General features: G+C 42.9%; 1 protein-coding gene and 2 non-coding genes across 4 annotated transcripts; all 3 read right to left on the reverse strand.

Annotated features, from left to right (window-relative positions):
* Window positions 1-1,696: 1,696 nt before the first annotated feature.
* atg16l1 (ATG16 autophagy related 16-like 1 (S. cerevisiae)) lies at window positions 1,697-18,074 on the reverse strand. 2 transcript variants are annotated; one of them, XM_038297789.1, is made up of 20 exons: window positions 17,886-18,074; window positions 16,620-16,731; window positions 16,452-16,545; window positions 16,260-16,362; window positions 14,254-14,327; window positions 14,111-14,180; window positions 12,252-12,433; window positions 11,264-11,329; window positions 11,105-11,188; window positions 10,940-10,999; window positions 10,715-10,817; window positions 9,102-9,207; window positions 8,396-8,466; window positions 8,251-8,322; window positions 3,043-3,163; window positions 2,849-2,954; window positions 2,611-2,760; window positions 2,491-2,538; window positions 2,319-2,420; window positions 1,697-2,244 (listed from the first exon to the last, which is right to left on the reverse strand). In XM_038297789.1, the coding sequence occupies exons 2-20, from the start codon at window positions 16,723-16,725 to the stop codon at window positions 2,151-2,153; spliced, it is 1,812 nt and encodes a 603-aa protein (XP_038153717.1). In that variant the 5' UTR covers window positions 16,726-16,731; window positions 17,886-18,074; the 3' UTR covers window positions 1,697-2,150. The 2 variants fall into 2 exon arrangements, with proteins under 2 accessions (XP_038153717.1, XP_038153716.1); XM_038297788.1 differs by having other exon boundaries at window positions 10,715-10,820.
* LOC119791606 lies at window positions 8,766-9,051 on the reverse strand. Its single transcript, XR_005281877.1, has one exon.
* Window positions 12,516-12,801, reverse strand: LOC119791607. The gene has a single exon (XR_005281878.1).
* Window positions 18,075-19,563: the final 1,489 nt, after the last annotated feature.

Consider the following 19,563-nt stretch of genomic DNA (forward strand, 5'->3'; position numbering starts at 1 on the left):
CTCCATAGTTTTGCTGCTATAGGCTTAGACTGCTGGAGGACTTAGGGACTCCTATTTGATCATTCTATCTCTATTCTCCCACTCTGCAGAATTTGTTAGTTCAATCTCTAGCATTATGCTCTCTCTGCTTTTTCTCATAGAAGCTTTGCCTTGTTTGTTCCCGTTTGGCTGTGACGTCATCCTGGAGAGTAGTATCACCTGTGCTGCTGCCATCAACACTGTTATAGATGTTGGAGATCAGCCTGTTTTCCAGTGTAGTCCTGTTTCTCTTACTGTGATTGGCTGGATGTGCTCTCTTCATCTTCTGACATGGGAGCTGGCTCAGAGCTTGTCTGCCTGGCTGCGTGTTTCCTGGGCAGGGCCTTCTTTTAACAGTTGCCTTTTGTATCCTTGCTTCTGTCTCCTTGAACTCCAGTCGGCCTCAGCAGATGGCCCGCTCACAATGAGCCTGGTTCTGCTAGAGGTGTCTTGCTGTTAAAAGGGAATTTCCCTCTCCACAGTTGCTACAAGCATGCTTAGTGTGAGGGATTGCCTACGAGTCAATGAGTCGATGTAATCAACTGGTTTTCCTTAGAAAACTCTGAATCAATTTGACTGGATGATCTGGTGAACTGTAAAGTGCCTTGAGATGACATGTTGTGAATTGGCGCTATAGAAATAAACTGAATTGAGCTTGAACACAGGAAAAAGATGTAATGTTGTAATTGTAAAGGTTTGTACAGCATCATCAACATCCAATCAGCATTTAGGTTTCAGTCAGCGAACTTCGTGGATGACCACACAGACAGCAGGAAAGGCATACCAAGGACCAATCACAGCTACTATCTGCGCACTTCCGCTTAAAGTCTGCATGGGTTTGCCACCATCCAACACGTAGTCAGGATTTTTTTAAGGTGCGCGGCAACAGTTGCATAGCGCTTGGTCATGCAGAGGCCGGATTTGACAGTTGCAGAGGCTATGCGTCAGAAGCATAAATTGGCCTTTCGAAACGACACTGTCAAGGAACGCTAAAGGACAGCAGAAACATGCAGGAGAAGGACAGTTTTGTGTCGGAGGTCGTGGATGAGTCTCCGTCTTAAATTTTTTATTTACAGGGGGAAGTTGTTGTGGAAGTGGACGCCACGGTGACAGAAGCTTGGTTTGGTGTAGAAGGCTTACAGCCGTACATGTTTGAGCCCTTGCCTCGCAACGCTGCCAGTTCTGTTAGCTCTACGCCTGCTGAAGACACAGACGTCCATACCCGTTAACACTGGGACGGAACTCAATGGGAAGGAAAAGGATTCTTATTTCAACCGTTGCGTATATTAGCTGCGACATATGAACCAAGATGCTATGACCGAGAAGATTTGATTGACAGATGACCGTTGATATATGATTGACTGAACTTAGGTGTACAAGCTGACCTATAACTAACTGGCCTGCATAAGAAACCCCCCCCACCCACAGATTTTAAGACAGGATTTTAAAAAAAATTAAATTTAAATTTTTAACTTTTGGGACAATATCGTCTCATAAAGATTACATTTATATACATGTTTAAGCCAGAATGATTAGAAATTTAATACGACTTCCCTAAGACTTTAAAGAGAACCTCCAGTTTGGAAAAGAGACTCAGAACATCTCTGCCTTCATCTACATCCCACTGTAATTGTTAAAACACTGCGTTTTGTAAACAGGACGAAGCATCAGACAGACGTTTTCAGAGTTTTTTGGTTTAATGTCTCCGCGTTGTGGGAGGAGCAGTGAAACGAAAACATGAACAAAAACGGGAAGAAGCAAAACACACCGATTAGTGTTTATGGATCTAAAACCTCAGGCAGTTTCCATGGTTACGATCCAGCGGCTTTCCCAGCATCACTCTGGGATAGCTCAGAGGCACTTCAGCAGCTGTGTGTGCCTCAGTTCATACGGAACAAAGTTCGCTCTGACTCTTTATTCTTCATCTTTTAAAGGGAGGACTTCTCTTCCTCAGGCTGCATCACACACTCAGCTGTTTGCCGTCCATACAACCGTTAACCAGCAGGGGGAGCGCTGTCACCGTTAAAACGACTGAACATTAAAAGCTCCTCATTGGCTTCGTCACATACAGCGACGAAGACGAGTCCACCAGAACCAGACCATGATGGCTCCACCCCCTGAGCTCCAGCCAATCACATGTCTGACCACAGGATGGCTCTGCTGCCCTTCTCCACGCTGGCCACGTACGTCCCCGATGGCGACCATGACACGCAGTTGACGGCGGTGCTGTAGGACAACGACAGCATCAGCAACGACAGCAGGTCAAAAGTTATTTTCCAACAGAACCGTCTCGTTTCTACCTGTGGTTTCTGTCCAGAGTCCGGTCTAGTTTCCCCGTCAGGACGTTCCAGATGTACAGGGCGCCATCGGCTGACCCTCCGGCCACATAGCTGCCGTCAGGGCTGAGAGGAAAGAAAAACTGTTAGTTTCTGCATCGGAACCAGAACTGATTTTTCACCGAGGGGAGCTCACCTGAAGGTGACTCTGGTCCAATCGGCTCCACACTTGAAGCCCTGAGCACTAAACACACAGTCTAGGTCAGAGGCGGCAATGACTATGATAACAGCAGTGATGAAGGCCGCTGAACCTCACCTGAACGTCTGCCGTACGGCGTTGCTGCGCAGGTCGATGATCTTCAGCAGGTCGTCTCTAGAACAGGTCAGCAGCTCGCTGCGGTCGTGGTTCAGGTCCAGAGACGTGACCCGACCCATCAGCTCCATCTCTCGCACGATGCTCTCCGCCCTGATGGCCCGATGGAAGCAAACAGGAGGCACGATGAACCCAAACGCACTAACGGCTGAATCAACCAACCAATCAGATCAGAACCTACCTGATGTCCCAAAATCGGACTTTCTTGTCAAAGTGGCCACTCATGACACACTGCTCCGTGCACACGATGTCATTACAGCTGGAGCCGGCGAAGACCGTCTTCATGCCTGCACCAGGTGAGTTCAGAGGAGACAACTGAGCAAAACAGGTGGAGGCGGGTTTACAGAAAGAGGCAGCAGCTGGCCAATCACGTACAGACTTTGCTGCGAAGGTCCCACAGTTTGAGCGTGCGGTCATAGCTCCCAGACACGATGCGAGCGTTGTCCAAAAGGAAGCGGGCTGACAACACCTTCCCGCTGTGACCCGTTAAGGTGTGCTGAGGAACAGGAGGGACAGGGTCAGATTACTCTGCTGAACAAACACCTGGGCCTGTTCAGGAAGTGGGATCAAGTTTAGAGGTAAATCCCTGCCTACAAGGGATTTCCAGTTTCAGAAATCCTAACAACTGGGATCCAGAGACTAATTAATCCCACAAGTTATTCCATGAAACAGCTGTTTGGTAGCAGGATTTCTAGAAGTTATCCTGAGTCCCATTTACACTACAGTCAGAGACAAGAAAGGCATCAAACGGTTTGCATGGAGAGCGAATGTTCATAACCCTCCATGTGATAGGATGCATTTTTTTTAACCTCTCAAAACCCACCGGGCCCGTGATCCATTTTATAGCGTTTAACTTAGAATGCATGAAAATCACACAAGTAAAATGTTTACCAATATAGACATGTTAGACATAGTCGGAAAGCGTAGATTTTCCACAATTCAACCACCAAGTTATTATGGACATAGCGAGCACCAAAGCACAATTAACACTGATATAGCAGCATGTCAAAATGTACCATGACAAAGCAGCCACAAGTAAGCATGTCTTTATAACTGCTCTTCAAAAAAAGACCTATAAAAAAAAAAAAAAAAAAAAAAAAAAAAAAAAAAAAACACTGAGTCATGTTTGAATGGATGCAGCTTGGGCTGTGTTTTCAGGGTTTCTACAGCATAAGGCAACTTAAATTGAAGACTTTAAGACTTTTTAATGCCACTTGAAATAAAAAATTTAAGACCAAATTCACAAGAAAAACCTGTTTGCGACAACTTAACCCAAAGGTTTAATTTAACTAAACCACTGCACTAATGTTTCAAATTTTGAAAAGCTTCTCATACAGGAAGAAAGCTAAAAACACACAAATGACAGATATATTTTAACTATTATTTCACTGAATTCACAAACTTTGTTTTAGCAGGGAACAAAACAAATCGGTTTTAAAGCCACAACATAACCAGTGCTAAGTCTTTTTTGCAGCTATTTTTCTTTGTATCGTTTTCTTAGTATGTTTGATTTGGTGATAAGTGGAGGCGTTGCAGAGACAAGGCTGGAACTAAACTGAGAAATACCGGCTGTTTCTCGGTAACTCCATTTTGGCGCTTTGTGCGACTCCACTGCCTTAATTCCCATTGTTCCGAGCTTGAATGACTTCTTGCACAAAATCCACTGAGCCTCATGTATGTTCCCTGGTTTTAGCCATGGAGAAAACTCTTGGCTGGATAGAAAATTTTTGTTACATTTACACTTGCTCATATTTTCCAGACAAAAAGTTAATGGTTAAAAGTTAATTTTAATGTTTTATTTAGATTACAAAAATAAATCGTAATAAAAATAATCCTATTTATGATGTTTTAAAAATTAAGAGCTACGAAAGACTGATTTAAGACACTTTAATACCAATTAAGTTTTATTTTGAAGAATTCAATGCCTTTTAAGACTTTTTAAGGACCCGCGGGAACCCTGGTTTTATTCACCCAATTTTCATTTATATATTGACAAACTAGAAGCCGTTAGCTTTCAAAAAATTTATCACGGTTCGTAAGTTCTTTGCTTTTCCATTTGGCAATGCAAAATACCTGAGTGAAGTTGGCCCCCCACCTTCTTCAAATCAGACAAAATTAGTAGTAGTTTGTGCCGCTAATTCTGTCTAATTTGAAGAAGGTGGGGGGGGGGGGTTTGACCTTTTGACCTTTACATTTTCATTAATATCTTCAAAGCCATTCTTCTGATTTGAAGAAGGTGGGGGGGCTGGTTGACCTTTGATGACGTCTAGAATTATTTCTTTATATCTTTAAAATGATAGCGGCACAAACGTTTGACACTAATTTGGTCTAATTTGAAGAAGGTGTGTGTGTGTGGGGGGGGGGTCAACTTCACTCATGTCTGCAAAATAGGTGAGAATTTTCCAGAATGTGGGGGGTGTTAAGAGGTTACTACAGATTTATAGATCTGAGTTCAACACAAGCTATATGGACACAAATAAAAGGATTGAAGGCAGATAAGTTTAAAAATGTTTCGCATAAACATAAGACTGAATTCCCTGATCCAATTGGAAAGGAATTTTATTCCTGTAGTGGGAAAAAAGTATTCAACTATTCAGCCCAGTTAAATAAACGGAGATTTATGAATTTCACTCAGTCGGCACTTTATTTTCATATCTTTGCAAAGAGAGAACAGTTCACCATACAGTCCTTGCTGCTCTGTAATCAGCCCTGTTCTGCCTGGGCAAAGTATGTTTCCTTTACTTACAATAATGGAATGTAGTCACAGTCAAAACAAATGACCGACACTTTGGTTAAACTGTAACAGGTAATGAATAATCCTTAAGTTAAATCCTTAATCTGGCTTTGTTTTCGTTTTGGGAAAAAGCTGTCTGGTCTACAAACAGCCTCACACAGGAGGATTGTGTGGCCTTGCAGGTGAGACAGTGAGTGAAAACGTTTATGGTGAGTAAATAGGATAAATATCTGAAATAGGAGAAATCCAAATTCCGCAACAGATTTATTTTTGCCGTTTGCCATTCCGATTGCTGTCCATGTACAGGAAAACAACCTCTACTGTGTGCAGAGATTTCATCTGACTAAATGTTTGGTAAATGTTCATTTCATTTAGTGTCCATGGAAACAGATTCTTCTGATTAAGCCGATATTTAAATCAGATTGGGGAAATTATGCAGCAATGACAAGTTTTTTGAGCTGCACTTCATTTCGATGTGAAAGGAAAACCATGAAGGTTGATGAACTGCTACCATACAGCTTAAAATCCCATCAGATCAATGACCATTTCTGCAAAGTTTCAGCCGTCTGCTTTGGCAGAGAGGAGGCCTTTCCTAGCTGCTGTATGAGGTTGGAATCCATGCTAGGGATGAAGCACTCAGGGAGTCCTTTTACAGGTGCTGGTCATAAAATTAGAATATCATGAAAAAGTAGATTGATTTCAGTAATTCCATTTAAAAAGTGAAACTTGTATATTATATTCATACATTACATACAAACTCATATATTTCAGATGTTTATTTTGTTTAATTTTGATGATTACAAATGACAACAAATGAAAATCTCAAATTCATCATATCAGAAAATTAGAATATTACTGAAGACCAATAAAAACAAAGGATTTATAGAAATGTTGGCCAACTGAAAAGTATGAACATGAAAAGTATGAGCATGTACAGCACTCAGTATTTAGTTGGGCCTCCTTTGGCCTGTATTACTGCAGCAATGCGGCGTGGCATGGAGTCGATCAGTCTGTGGCACTGCTCAGGTGTTATGATAGCCCAGGTTGCTCTAATAGTGGCTTTTAGCTCTTCTGAATTTTTGGGTCTGGTGTATTGCATCTTCTTCTTCACAATACCCCATAGATTTTCTATGGGGTTAAGGTCAGGAGAGTTTGCTGGCCAATTAAGAACAGGGATACCATGGTCCTTCAACCAGGTACTGGTAGCTTTGGCACTGTGTGCAGGTGCCAAGTCCTGTTGGAAAATGAAATCTGCATCTCCAAAAAGTTGGTCAGCTGCAGGAAGCATGAAGTGCTCTAAAACTTCCTGGTATGTGGCTGCGTTGACCCTGGACCTCAGAAAACACAATGGACCAACACCAGCAGATGACATGGCACCCCAAACCATCACTGACTGTGGAAACTTTACACTGGACTTCAAGCAACATGGATGAAGTGCCTCTCTTCTTTTCCTCCAGACTTGGTTTCCAAAGGAAATGCAAAATTTACTTTCATCAGAGAACATGACTTTGGACCACTCACCAGCAGTCCAGTCCTGTTTCTCTGTAGCCCAGGCAAGACGCTTCTGACGCTGTCTGTGGTTCAAGAGTGGCTTGACACAAGGAATGCGACAGCAGAAACCCATGTCTTTCATACGTCTGTGTGTGGTGGTTCTTGAAGCACTCACTCCAGCTGCAGTCCACTCTTTGTGAATCTCCCCCACATTTTTGAATGGGTTTTGTTTCACAATCCTCTCCAGGGTGCGGTTATCTCTCTTGCTTGTACACTTTTTTCGACCACATCTTTTCCTTCCCTTCGCCTCTCTATTAATGTGCTTGGACACTGAGCTCTGTGAACAGCCAGCCTGTTTAGCGATGACCTTTTGTGTCTTGCCCTCCTTGTGCAAGGTGTCGATGGTCGTCTTTTGGACAACTGTCAAGTCAGCAGTCTTCCCCATGATTGTGTAGCCTATAGAACTAGACTGAAAGACCATTTAAAGGCTTTTGCAGGTGGTTTGAGTTAATTAGCTGATTAGAGTGTGGCACCAGGGGCCATCAATTTTGAACCTTTTCACAATATTCTAATTTTCTGATATGATGAATTTGAGATTTTCATTTGTTGTCATTTGTAATCATCAAAATTAAACAAAATAAACATCTGAAATATATGAGTTTGTATGTAATGTATGAATATAATATACAAGTTTCACTTTTTAAATGGAATTACTGAAATCAATCTACTTTTTCATGATATTCTAATTTTATGACCAGCACCTGTATATTACAAAAGGAGTTTTGTAGACAGAAAAGCTACAACATACATCTGTAGAGTAATTCACTTCATCTATTTCTGGTCACAAATCCAGACAGATTTTAGAAAAACTAAAGATCTGCAGGTATGGGAGAGAGGGCATATTTGGGTTATATTTCAAATTTAAAGTAAAATAAAGTAAAATCTATTCATACATTTATGGATTTCTAGATATGACTAAGCACTGTTGGCGAACACATTCACTGCTCCACCGTAAAAGATTAAATTGATTTTACTTTAAGAGTTCCTGTTTAATTAAACAGCTTTCCATGTCTTGTGACTAAACATCATACAGCTATTTTCAAGGGAAGCTTTGGGTACAGGATAATTTTAGCTGTTCTTCAGTTCTTTATATTAATTCATACCTTCTCACATATTAACTGCATTTGTTAAAGTCGTAGGGAAATCATATTTAAATATCAAATCATTCTGCCATTCTGCTCTGATGTCTGCCTAAAGGTAAACAGTCAGGAGCAACACTGGATCACAGCAAGCAATGTTCACTAGCCTCGTGATTTAAGCCAATCAGGAGCGTCGCCCTGAAGCTGCTGCCGACTCACCCTCAGTCTGTAGTCGTCCACGGTCCAGATTCGACTGGCAAAGTCATTGGATGCAGCGAGCAGGTAGGAGCCCTGAGATACAAATGCACTTTAACAAAAACACAGGTAACCAAGGCAACCAGAACTAGCAGGACCTATAGCTTACAGCACTGTCGAACTCGATGCTGGTGATTCCTGCGTTGCTGCCGGTCAGAGCTCCTTTAGCCTCACAGCGACCTGAAAACACACAGGAAGTGCAGAGTAACGCTGCGTTTTGATTGGACGGTCATCCGTCAGCCAACGCCATCATCTGGTTCTGTAATTTTCACAAACCCACCAAATACTTATTCTTGCATCAATCCTAGATGAATATAGTCAGTGGTTTGACTCCTGTGGCCCCCAGGGGCCCCAATTCCTGCTGTGGGGAGCAAGACAGGCTGGACTGGCAAGCCCTAACTGTTAAGTTAATCTGTTCACTCTAACTGTCCGCTCGCTCTGTAATCTGATTACTGTAATCTGAGTAATATGGTAATGAAGGTCTCAGCTTGAAAACTTGAGATCAGCTCCCTTCTTTCCTTCCTTCCTCCTCCAGATGCTCCATTCTGATTGGTTATGTTGGATCAGCATCACAGAGAGGCTGCAGGTTCTCATGTCAACCTCTCAGTGATGTCACATCATGAATGATGTCACATCCTGTGTGTCAGCAGCTGCTGAGCCCATGACTGCATGACTGGAGCATGATGGGAGCAGAGAGCAGGCCGCTGGGAGCCGGAGGCAGCAAAGGATTGTGGGAATCAGACCTTTTACTGTTCATCATTGACCTTCCGCTGGTGGGCGGGCTTTGTGTCGAGGCGTTACTTTTCGAGGCTCACCTGAGACGACCTCCCATAGCTTCACCCTGCGGTCCATCCCTCCTGTTGCTAGGAGACGAGAGCCAGGGCTGAACCTGACGGTGTTCACCTCTCCGTCGTGGGCTTCCTGTGGGAACAGAAACAGACGGGTTTGGTTTTTTTACCAACTTCAGCCTTAAAACATGGAACTGATCATGTGACTGTCAGGGGCGGAACTAGATGGGGGGGGCCAGGGGTGGCCATGGCCAACCTTAGGCAATCATTGGCCACCCACACCATTTTTCTCCCTCTAATACAGATGGTGGCAGCAGTAATACTCTCAAGTGGAATATTCAAAACGTTTACATTTGTTGGGTTAATTATACACATTAATATCAAAGATATGTACAGAAGTCATGCTCTTTTCAGACATAGATTTTGTGTTATATGGAGTAAAGAGAAAATGATCTAGGAGTCTTCAGTGAAATCATAGATAAATGATTTTAATAAAAACTTATCAAATAATCCATTTATGTAGATATTAGTGCTTGTAAATATCAATTTTATGCAGAGTGTTTATTGATACATGCAGGTAAGTAATGACAATAGAAAAGATTTACACCCAGAACCCAAAACTGAAAGAGTTTTATACCTTTTATCTAGAAATTATGGTGTTTAAATATATGCGTCTATTTGTTAGCAAAGGCTGTAGGAAAGTATAGTTTGTCTCGTTAATTTTCCTGTTGGAACAGAGTAGATTAACTCTGAGGATCTGGTACCGATCCGCTTTCGGCCACCCCTCAGTGTACATTGGTTATTGCCTGGCCACCCTTATAAAAATTTTCTGGCTACGCCTCTGGTGACTGTGTCCAAATGCTGCTGGCCTTCAGGAAGCGATGAAATATGATTAGTTAAAGTCTGATGTTGACATCAGCTTCTAAGGCAATAGGCACCACAGCCGGATGGGAACATGGTTTATGGTTTGATAGAAAAATGGTTTTTTGAAAAGGATCAATCATCCTCTGGTCAGGAACAAGTCTGACAGCATCATCACAAAAGGAGTTCAGAGTTTGTAGAGCAACATCTGCTGCCTTTAAGACATAATTTACAGTGAGACTGGCCTGGATGGTGGCAATGCTCGCTGCAAGGGAGAGGAAATGTTTACAGATTTTAACTCAGGATTAGAAAATCGAATGTAGGAGTAGAAATACGAGATCTCAAAATAACACCCAGACTCCTAAACCCAAGGACAAAGAACCCTGAGGAGTGAAGCAGGGTTCCAAAACGTTTCCTCAGAACTGATGAACAGGATGGGCTCATGCACATAGCTTTGTGGCACACCAGGAATGTTAAAATGGCAAAAAAAGACAAAAAAAATGCGACCCCCGTTTTTGAAATATAGTGCCTTGCTAAAGGGCATCAGGCATGTAGACTGAACCAAGCCTGGTGGATCTACTGAAGGGTCTCAGAAACCAACATTTCACAGATCAGGTGGTATCACAGAATCTGCAGAGATTGCTCAAGTCAACCTTGAGGAAAAGCAACGCAGCACACTTCAACACCAGGATCAGAGCCAGAACCTTCTGTGATCCAGGTACCCTGCTAACACGTGCTAGCGATTCATTTCTTCCATCTGACTAGCATCAGATACTCACAAAGACATGCAGGGCTGTGGACGGCACCCGGACCTCTGCACACACCCCCGACGGCGTCTCTGTACTTTCTGGAGACGTGCTGAAAGAGTTAGTCGACCTACGCCTGCTGAGGAAGCAGGAGGAGGGAGGACAGTAGATCAGGAAAACCATCAGCAGAGACGGTTCAATTCAGCCATGAAGAATAATAAATATCAGCTGACAGAACGAGCCTCCTGAGGTACGTACCCAAACATGTTAGAGATGGAGTCGAGCAGCCCGCCAGGAGGCTGCTGGAGCGTCTTCCTGCTAAAGTAAGACAAACTGATGTCAACCAGCTGACATGTCAGGAACAATCCTTGTTTTTTCTTCCTCGTGTCTTCTGCTGTGATTCTCCTGTAGACTCGGGCTTACCTGGGCGTTCTGCTGATTGGTCTGTTTGGGGACGTGTCCCCTCCCTTTCCTCCTTCCTCAGGCAGCACATCAATGTCGTCGTCCCTGAGGGAGACACATACTGGGGTTCATCAACAGCACAGGGCCTGTGATCAGAACCTGGGTCATTACGTTACTGACTGTTCGATGGGCAGCGGCTCCTTGGCAGCGTCTGCCAGATCCTTCTGCAATTTGGCCTGTCTGCGCCTGAAACACAAACAGCAGCCAATCACGTCAGAGTTCAGAAGCCCCACCCCTTTCTTTTTAGAGTCGTAGGAAAGCGGCTGCTCCAACCATTGCATTTCCGAATTCTCCCGAGTGGTGCCCGACTTTACAGGAGTGAATAAAGAATCTGATTGGTCGTTTATCAAGGGGGCGGGATTGTTGTGGCAGAAGATTCGCAAGCATGTTTAGTTGTGGCCGGTTTGTCTGAAGCATCTTGCTAACCAGTTAGCAACTTAGTGCTAGTAGGTTCCCAATGGGAAATTCCATTGCGACCAAGTAGCACTAAATTGTTGACCTAGAAACAACACTGTCAAGGAACGCTATGGACAGCAGAAACATGCAAGAGGAGGAGAGTTTTGTGTCGGAGGTCATGGACGAGTCTCCTCTGTCATACATTTTTTATTCAGAGGAGGACGAAGTTGTTTTGAAAGAGGATGCGATGGCGGCAGAATCTTGGTTTGGTGTAGAAGGCTACCAGCCGTACATGTTTGAGCCCTTGCCTCGCAACGCTGCCAGTTCTGTTAGCTCTAGGCCTGCTGAAGACAGACGTCCGTCCCCGTGAACACTGGGACGGAACTCAATGGGAAAATACATGAATCTCATTTCTTATTTCAACCGTTGCGTATATTAGCGGTTAGACTGAAAAGATTTGATTGACAGATGACAATTGATATATGATTGGCCGAATTTAGGTGTTCAAGCCGACATATAACTAACTGGCCTGCATAAGATAACGAAAAAAAAAAAAAAACTGAACATTTCTATTTTTATAAAATCCTGCCTTATAATCTAACTTTTGGGACAATCCAGTCTGATAAAGAGTACATTTATATACAATTTTAAGCCAGAATGGTTTGAAATATAAATATGACTTTTCTACGACTTTCAGTAACCCCCACCTCACCTGGTGTCCTTCTCGTTCTCAGCATTGAGCTTGTTGGCCTCCAGCGCTTTCTCCGCCATCCAGCGGGACACCAGCTCCTGGTTGTCCTCTGTGGTCTTCCTCAGTTTCTCCTCCAGGGCGGAGAAGGTGATCTGCAGGGCATCGTACTCGTCCTTCAGTGTCTGATTGGCCTGCTCCAGTTCCTGCAGGAAAGTGGCGGTTATCAAAGTCACATGGTAGGGCAGTAAAATCAAAAGATCAGCGCATGTCTCCAAGAACGATGAAGGTCTCAGCTTGAAAACTTGAGATCAGCTCCCTTCTTTCCTTCCTTCCTCCTCCAGATGCTCTATTCTGATTGGTTATGTTGGATCAGCATCACAGAGAGGCTGCAGGTTCTCATGTCAACCTCTCAGTGATGTCACATCGTGAATGATGTCACATCCTGTGTGTCAGCAGCTACTGAGCCCATGACTGCATGACTGGAGCATGATGGGAGCAGAGAGCAGGCCGCTGGGAGCCGGAGGCAATAAAGGATTATGGGAATCAGACCTTTTACTGTTCATCATTGACCTTCCAGTGGGCGGGGCTTCGCCAACAGAAAGACTGCTTTAGATAAACTACTTCCTTAACATGCTCACAGCTTCTGAGGCTAAAGCTTCACCCTCATCTAGTTCCCTCCCCTTGGTTTTCTACAGAAGAGGTTCAATTCTAACTTCAGTAGAATCCTAATTATTTCCCTGCTGTGGAGAGCATCCCCTCCTCCCGTCTGCTAACACACAACCTAAAAACGGTTCCAAAAACATGACTGAGCAAAAAACTGCTGATAAGCCCGAACTCAACACCAAGTTTATGTTAATATTTCAGGATTCAACTTTAGCAGCAACACATGATATAAGTACAGCTTCGCTTGAGATACGCTAATCCATCTTTAATCTGGGACCAGAGCTGGAGATTAAGGTATTTGGTTACATTTACTTGAGGTTACTTAAGAATTTAAGAGAAATTTTGTTTAAGGAGTAGTTTTACTGCACCATATATTTTACTTTAATGATAACTTAAATATTGTTACAATATTTGGCTTCTGCATCCATTGAGTGTAACCTCACATCTAGACTTAAGATAAAACCAGCATGCAGACAATGTTTATGTAAAAATTATTTCTTTGTATAAAAGCTTACAGGAACCTGGTGTTACATTTGGTGATCAAGGAATTTTAGACAAAAATTGGTTAGAAAAGTGTTTTTTTTCTGCCTAGAATAGTTCATTTCTAATTACATCGTTTTAATTTTACTATGCATCCATTTTCCGTGAAGCTTAATTCCTGCTGGGGTCGCGAGGGATGCTGGTGCCAATTAACCTAACAGTCATGCTTTTGGACTGTGTACCCGGAGAGAACCCACGCATGCACAGGGAGAACATGCAAACTCCATGCAGAAAGACCCTGGGCCGGGATTCGAACCATCGACTTGCTCCAAGGCAGCAGTGCTATCCACTGCCCCACTGAGCATTTATCATGGTTTTTAAAATACCGGAATTCACACTAGCATTTTGTTCCCTGTTCCATAATTTTAAGTATCAGATGCTCTGATGAGTTACTTAGTACTGCAATATGTTCTTGCAAAATACCTCAAATATCTTTTTACTAATGACAAATTAGAGTTACTATTACTTGACTACAATGTTTGGGTACTTTACCACCTCAGGCAGGGACATCAGTCACTAATGCAGCAATCATGAGCTCCCTTCTAGAAGTTACCACTGATCAGACCAACTAACATTCCAACAGAGGCTGGAGAAAAACGACTGAACCTTTGTTCCCCTGAATTGATCCTGCTGTTTGTTTCAAATGAAGCGCAGAGTGGCTGCAGCTGCCGACGTACCTGCAGGCTGTTCCTCAGCTCCTGGCAGTCTCCCTCCAAGCTGGTGATCTGCTGCTGACACTCCAACATCCTAAGAGGTGACATTGCTCATCAGCTGCAGCTGATCGGGCTCTGATCAGGGGTGTGTGGGCGTGGTCACTCACCTGGCCTCGTTGTTCTGGATCTCTCGGTCCTTCTGCTGGATCAGGTTGTTGAGCTCTATCACAGTCTGAGCGAGCTGCAGAGGGAGAGCAGAGAGTGTGTTAAAGAACCTCGTCTCAAAAAAACAATAACATATAGATCTCCAATCAGGGATCCAATTTAGCACCATGAGGGTTTATGGAAGCAGACAAACAAGGGATCCAACTACAGCTGCAGAGCTGAACTTAAAAGGACAAACGTTGTTGCAGCTTTATTACAAATAGAACAATAAATTACAATGACTATAGTGATTCAAACCTTTGAACATTTTGTTGATGCATTATTGGAAGCCATTCCAGCCTCAAGTCTTTAAATATGACACCACACCTTTTAAGTTGTTTTATCATTCTTCTTTGCAGAACGTCACTCTGATTGGGCCCCTTTTCCCCTGAGCTCCAGGAGCACAGGACTTTTTCGCTAAAGATGGTTAGAACTTCCAGGAAAGTTCCAACCAATCAAAGCAGCCCCAGGCTGGTCCATGAAAACAATCCCATCCTGAGGTCTGCAGACCATTCCTTTGACTTCATGCTTAATGTTTGCCCTCTGACCTGTACTGTCAACCTTATATCAGCAGGTGCGTTCCTTTCCTAATTAGATCCAATCAACCAAATCAACCACAGGTGGTCTCCATCTGAACCAGGTTTAAAGCATTTATAAATTACAGCATGATGTCCGACGACAGTGTCTAATTCCACTTGCGCCGCTTCTGCTGTTAATAAGGTAAAGCCCTTCGGAGCATCCATGGCAAGGCTGCACGTGAAAGCAGTGAAAGTGTCGACTGCTGGAAGAACTGGTGACAGAAAAGTGAAATGGCGTGCTCTAAGATAACCCAGCACATTTTGGCTACATTCACACTGCAGCCTGAAGTGAACCAAAGCCGATATTTTTGTGGCCCATATGCGATCTGAATCTAATTTTCATGGCTGACTGAACAACACAGATCAGATTTTTCCCAATCCAACACAGGCCACTTGGCAATGAGGTCCTGAATCTGATACGAATCTGATCTTTTCAAATGCGACCTGTGTCTGAAAGGCCAGGTCGGATTCATCCGACCCTGAACGCCATTATTACCCGACAGTCACTATTCTGGGTCTTGCTATGAAGAAGCGGCAAGAAAAACAACAACCATGGCCGACTATGATGCGGAGAGCAGTATTTATGTTTAACCATATTGAAAAGATTGTGTTTTTATGGTTGGAAAAGACCGCTAGATGCATAAATAAAGAAAATCAACAACCTTTACTGGTTGTTGATTTTCTTTATTTGGACCCTGCTGATTTTTAATTGGTTTCGCCTGCTCTAAGCGGTATCAATATGAACCATGGCTCAGTTTGTAGCTTCATGGTTAAGCTTGAATTATTTTAATATCTTAAGTTTTTTATTTTTTTAAATATTTATAATAATCTATAAACAGCAGTCACTTTTTCATACTGGGATGCAGCGTGCAGAATTTAGAGGAATTGCATTTAATACCTACTCGTTACATGAATCAGAATGACGATATTTCTCGAAACATCTTAGTTTCCAGGGATTGCTTCACCTTTAAGTCAAACATGGAGTAAACTGAAACCACTGCAGTCGACTGAGGGGGGGTAGAACCAAGAGAAAATCTGATAAAGCGGAAAACGTGCTGCTTTTCACACGGAACAAGACTTCCTATGATGGTTTGGTTACTCATCTCTAGGAGACCAACAGATGTGCTTTATTTCCCTCCTTGTATCAGAATCAGCGTTTATTGGTTCATTAGTGAATTTAGCAGCAATGTCTTTAGAAGACATTCAAATGTGCGTCGCTACTCTGTTTGCCATTGCTAAATGTTTCTTCTGTAATATCTATTATTCTTGTCTAATTTTTACCATTAACTGGAGGAAAACAAGCAAAATCAGCTCTAAAAAATTGGCAGCATCAGTTAGACTGATGTTAAAAATAATTGGGGAGAAAAATGTATCAGTCAATCTGTACTCACCTCCCCTCGTTTCTTGTGCAGCTCTGTCAGCTCCTCCTGATGGCGGATCCTCATCTGAGCCATCTCCTGCTGCAGGGTGTCGCTGCGGGATGAGTCCACGGAGCTGAGACAGAGGGAGATGGATAAACAGGTATGGCGTTAAGAAGACAGGTTGCACTGACCAAGCTAAGACTCAGCCCCAGGATGTCTCACCTGGCCTCATGACCTCTCTGGACGTCATATTTGTCCGTCTGGTATCTTTCTGTGAGGACAGTCTGCAGGTCGGATTTTTCCAAAAGGCGATTGTCTGAAACACAAAGAGCTCCGATTACTACCTCTATCAGAGCCTCAACAGCGCGTCCACAGAGTGTCCCAACTCACACTGGTGGACGATCTCCTCGAAAGTGTGTCTCTGAACTCTGTCTCTAAGCTTCAGTTGCTCCAAGATGTGTCTCTTCCAGGTGCATTCGGCCCTCCGCTCCGCCATCACCACCTGGAACACACCAATCGGTCAGAAAGAAAGACGCACGAGGACAGCCAGGAGGATGAGCTCCGCCAAGAAGACAGCGGTGGGAGTGGACAGAAAAATCAAGGCTCTCTTGAGACAAATCTGAGCATCGGAACAGAAACCTAAGACCAGATAATCCACTTAAACCTGCAGATGCGAGCAGAACTAAAACAAATCAGATGCATCTGAGAAGATCATTTTAATCTGTTTTGTTGTCTTGAAAAAACGCTGTGTAACAGAACATGGTACTAAAATGGCAGCAGAACTCCAGGCTTATGCTGCAGCTGATTTCATTTTAAACACTGCCCTGTCTGGTCTAATCCTATCCTATTCCATCACCGTAAATTAGATTTTGTTCTTCTGAGGGATGCTTCAAAGCTGGTTTCACTTTCCTTTTTCTAAATAAATATGTATTGATCCCTGCAGAGAGGATGATGGATTGTATGATCTGCTAAAAGTACAGAACCCTTCTAATGAAACACTATAACCTTAGCCCCTGGTTCTGTATTAGTCCATCTCCCTCTCACAGAAGTCTCAGTCTGGGTGTTCTCTCTGTCCACACCCACCTTTCTTGTATGAGCTGCTTTATAACGGTACTGGAGGCTGCTGCCATGGTAACAGATCCAGATCATTAACTGGATAAACATGGTCCAGCAGGGCCTAACCAGTAGCGATCTGGGTTATAAAAACGTGGCTGGGAACCGGTTATTATATAAACACAATAAACCAAATCCGTTTATACAAATCAAGCGTTTCGAGCCATGTCCTTACTGGAAACTACGGAGGCCGTTAGGTTCTGCGCTTATTAAATTCCTACAACCATTTTTGACAAATAAAGAACATGTGTTTGATCAGGTGGAAATCAACTGACCAGAGGAAAACAAACCAGAACCGGAACCAGAAGCAGCCTACAAGCAAACAGCGTCTTTAAACATTTGCACACACTCAGCTGGTGAACCGAACCGGTTCGTTGCGCTCAAACAGAAATAAAGGTTCCGTAGGTCGGTTGGGAGCTAATTCCTAATAGGTTCCCTGTTAAATCACCGTATATTTCCGGTGGATCACAGTGACTCAACACGTTAGCAGCATGCTAGCTGCAGAGCTCTGCGCGCCTCAAACCGAGGAGTCACGACACTCACGCCCTGCACGCGCCTCCGGGTGGGCGGCTGGTTTGGCTGGGATCTCCCCGGTCACGTCCCAGCGGGCCGATCAAGGTTCTTGGTGTAAACGGGTTACGTTAATGTCCCGAAACAAATCCAAAACCAACAACTGGCGTTTCTGCGCCATTTTGGCTCTCAGCGATACTTCCGGGAGAGGCGCAGCGTGATTGCGTCAGAAAAGCGTCAGGGTGAATTTCTTTTACCCTAAAAAAGAAATCCTCAAGGCTGTGTTCTTTCACCACTTTGATTTAGTTTATCCAGCATACGCAGACTATGTATTCACAATGAATTACTGTAATCATGTCAGTAATTAAATTTGAAATTTTACTCTTGACAATTATCAAATGGATCAATCCCTACGGAAGAGGATAAGGGCCACTGAAAAAATAAAAGAAAGTTATTTTTATATGTCATTTCAGTATAATATGAGAAAAAAGTCAGAATTCAGACTTTTTTTCTCTCACAAATTTTGACTTTAGTCTCAGAATTCTGACTTTCATCTCAGAATTCTGACTTTAATAATAATAATAATTAAATTGTTTTTATTAGTTTTTCATCCATCCAGGGCTTACAAAACAAAACAAAACAAAAAGACTCCATAATTACATCACAACGACATCACAAAAAAAAAAAAAAAAAAAAAAAAAAAAAAAAAAAAAAAAAACTATCAACAAGACAATTACTACACCCGCACATATAACCCATGTTCCAGACATCCATGGGTTGGAAACCAAAAACATTAGTATGAATAACAATCATAATAAAAAAAAAAAAAAAAAAAAAAAAAAGGGAAAATGCTGATTATGCTGAAGCAGATTGAACCTCGGATTCAAAATAGGAAATAAAAGGTTGCCAAATCTGGAAGTATCTCTTAATGGTACCCTGTGCCGTAAATCGAAGATGTTCCAGCTTTAGGTGTGCCATTACCTCCTCTATCCATCGTTTATATGTCGGTGGTGCTGCCTTTACCCAATTAAATAAAATCAATCTCCTGGCCAACAGCGAAGAAAATGCCATTGCCTTCTGTTGAGCTGTCGTTAATTCTATCCCCCCCGGTGCCACACAAAAAATGGCCATCAGAGGGACCGGTTCAATATCTTTCCTGAAGACAGATGAGAAAGTTTTAAAGATTTCAATCCAGAATTCTTTGAGTTTGGGGCAGGACCAAAACATATGGGATGTGTTGGCTGGCACCTGTTTGCATCTCGGGCAAGTCGGATCGGCTTCCTGAAACATTCTTGCCAGTTTATCTCTGGTGAAATAGAATTCTGACTTTAATCTCAAAATTCTGTCTTTCATCTCAGAATTCTGACTTTAATCTCAGAATTCTGACTTTTTTCTCAGAATGCTGACTTTAATCTCAGAATTCGGACTTTTTTCTTTGAATTCTGACTTTGATCTCAAAATTTTGCCTTTTTCCTTAGAATTCTGACTTTGATCTCAGAATTCTGAATTTAATCTCAGAATTCTGACTTTTTTCGTAGAATTCTGAGTTTGATTTCAGAATTCTGACTTTAATCTCAAAATTATGTCTTTAATCTCAGAATTCTTGATCTTAACGTAGATGGGCACTATGGAGGAAGAGATGTCGGAGCGGTCAGCTTCACTGACAAAGATGTGAGCTGTTTGGGAGGGCCAGTAACACATTGGTGGAAAA

Source organism: Cyprinodon tularosa, unplaced genomic scaffold, assembly GCF_016077235.1.
Source record: "Cyprinodon tularosa strain WSP-4 unplaced genomic scaffold, ASM1607723v1 ctg397, whole genome shotgun sequence".
Lineage (NCBI taxonomy): Eukaryota > Metazoa > Chordata > Actinopteri > Cyprinodontiformes > Cyprinodontidae > Cyprinodon > Cyprinodon tularosa.

What these genes read in the sequence shown, in the direction of transcription:
- atg16l1 (XM_038297788.1), bottom strand. Translation starts at nt 16,725, where the DNA reads ATGGCGGAGCGGAGGGCCGAATGCACCTGGAAGAGACACATCTTGGAG. An exon ending in GCATCGAGTTCGACAGTGCT is followed by an intron (nt 8,323 to 8,395) that starts GTAAGCTATAGG and finishes TTTGTATCTCAG; the next exon opens with GGCTCCTACCTGCTCGCTGC. An exon ending in GCCGTACGGCAGACGTTCAG is followed by an intron (nt 2,539 to 2,610) that starts GTGAGGTTCAGC and finishes CTGTGTGTTTAG; the next exon opens with TGCTCAGGGCTTCAAGTGTG.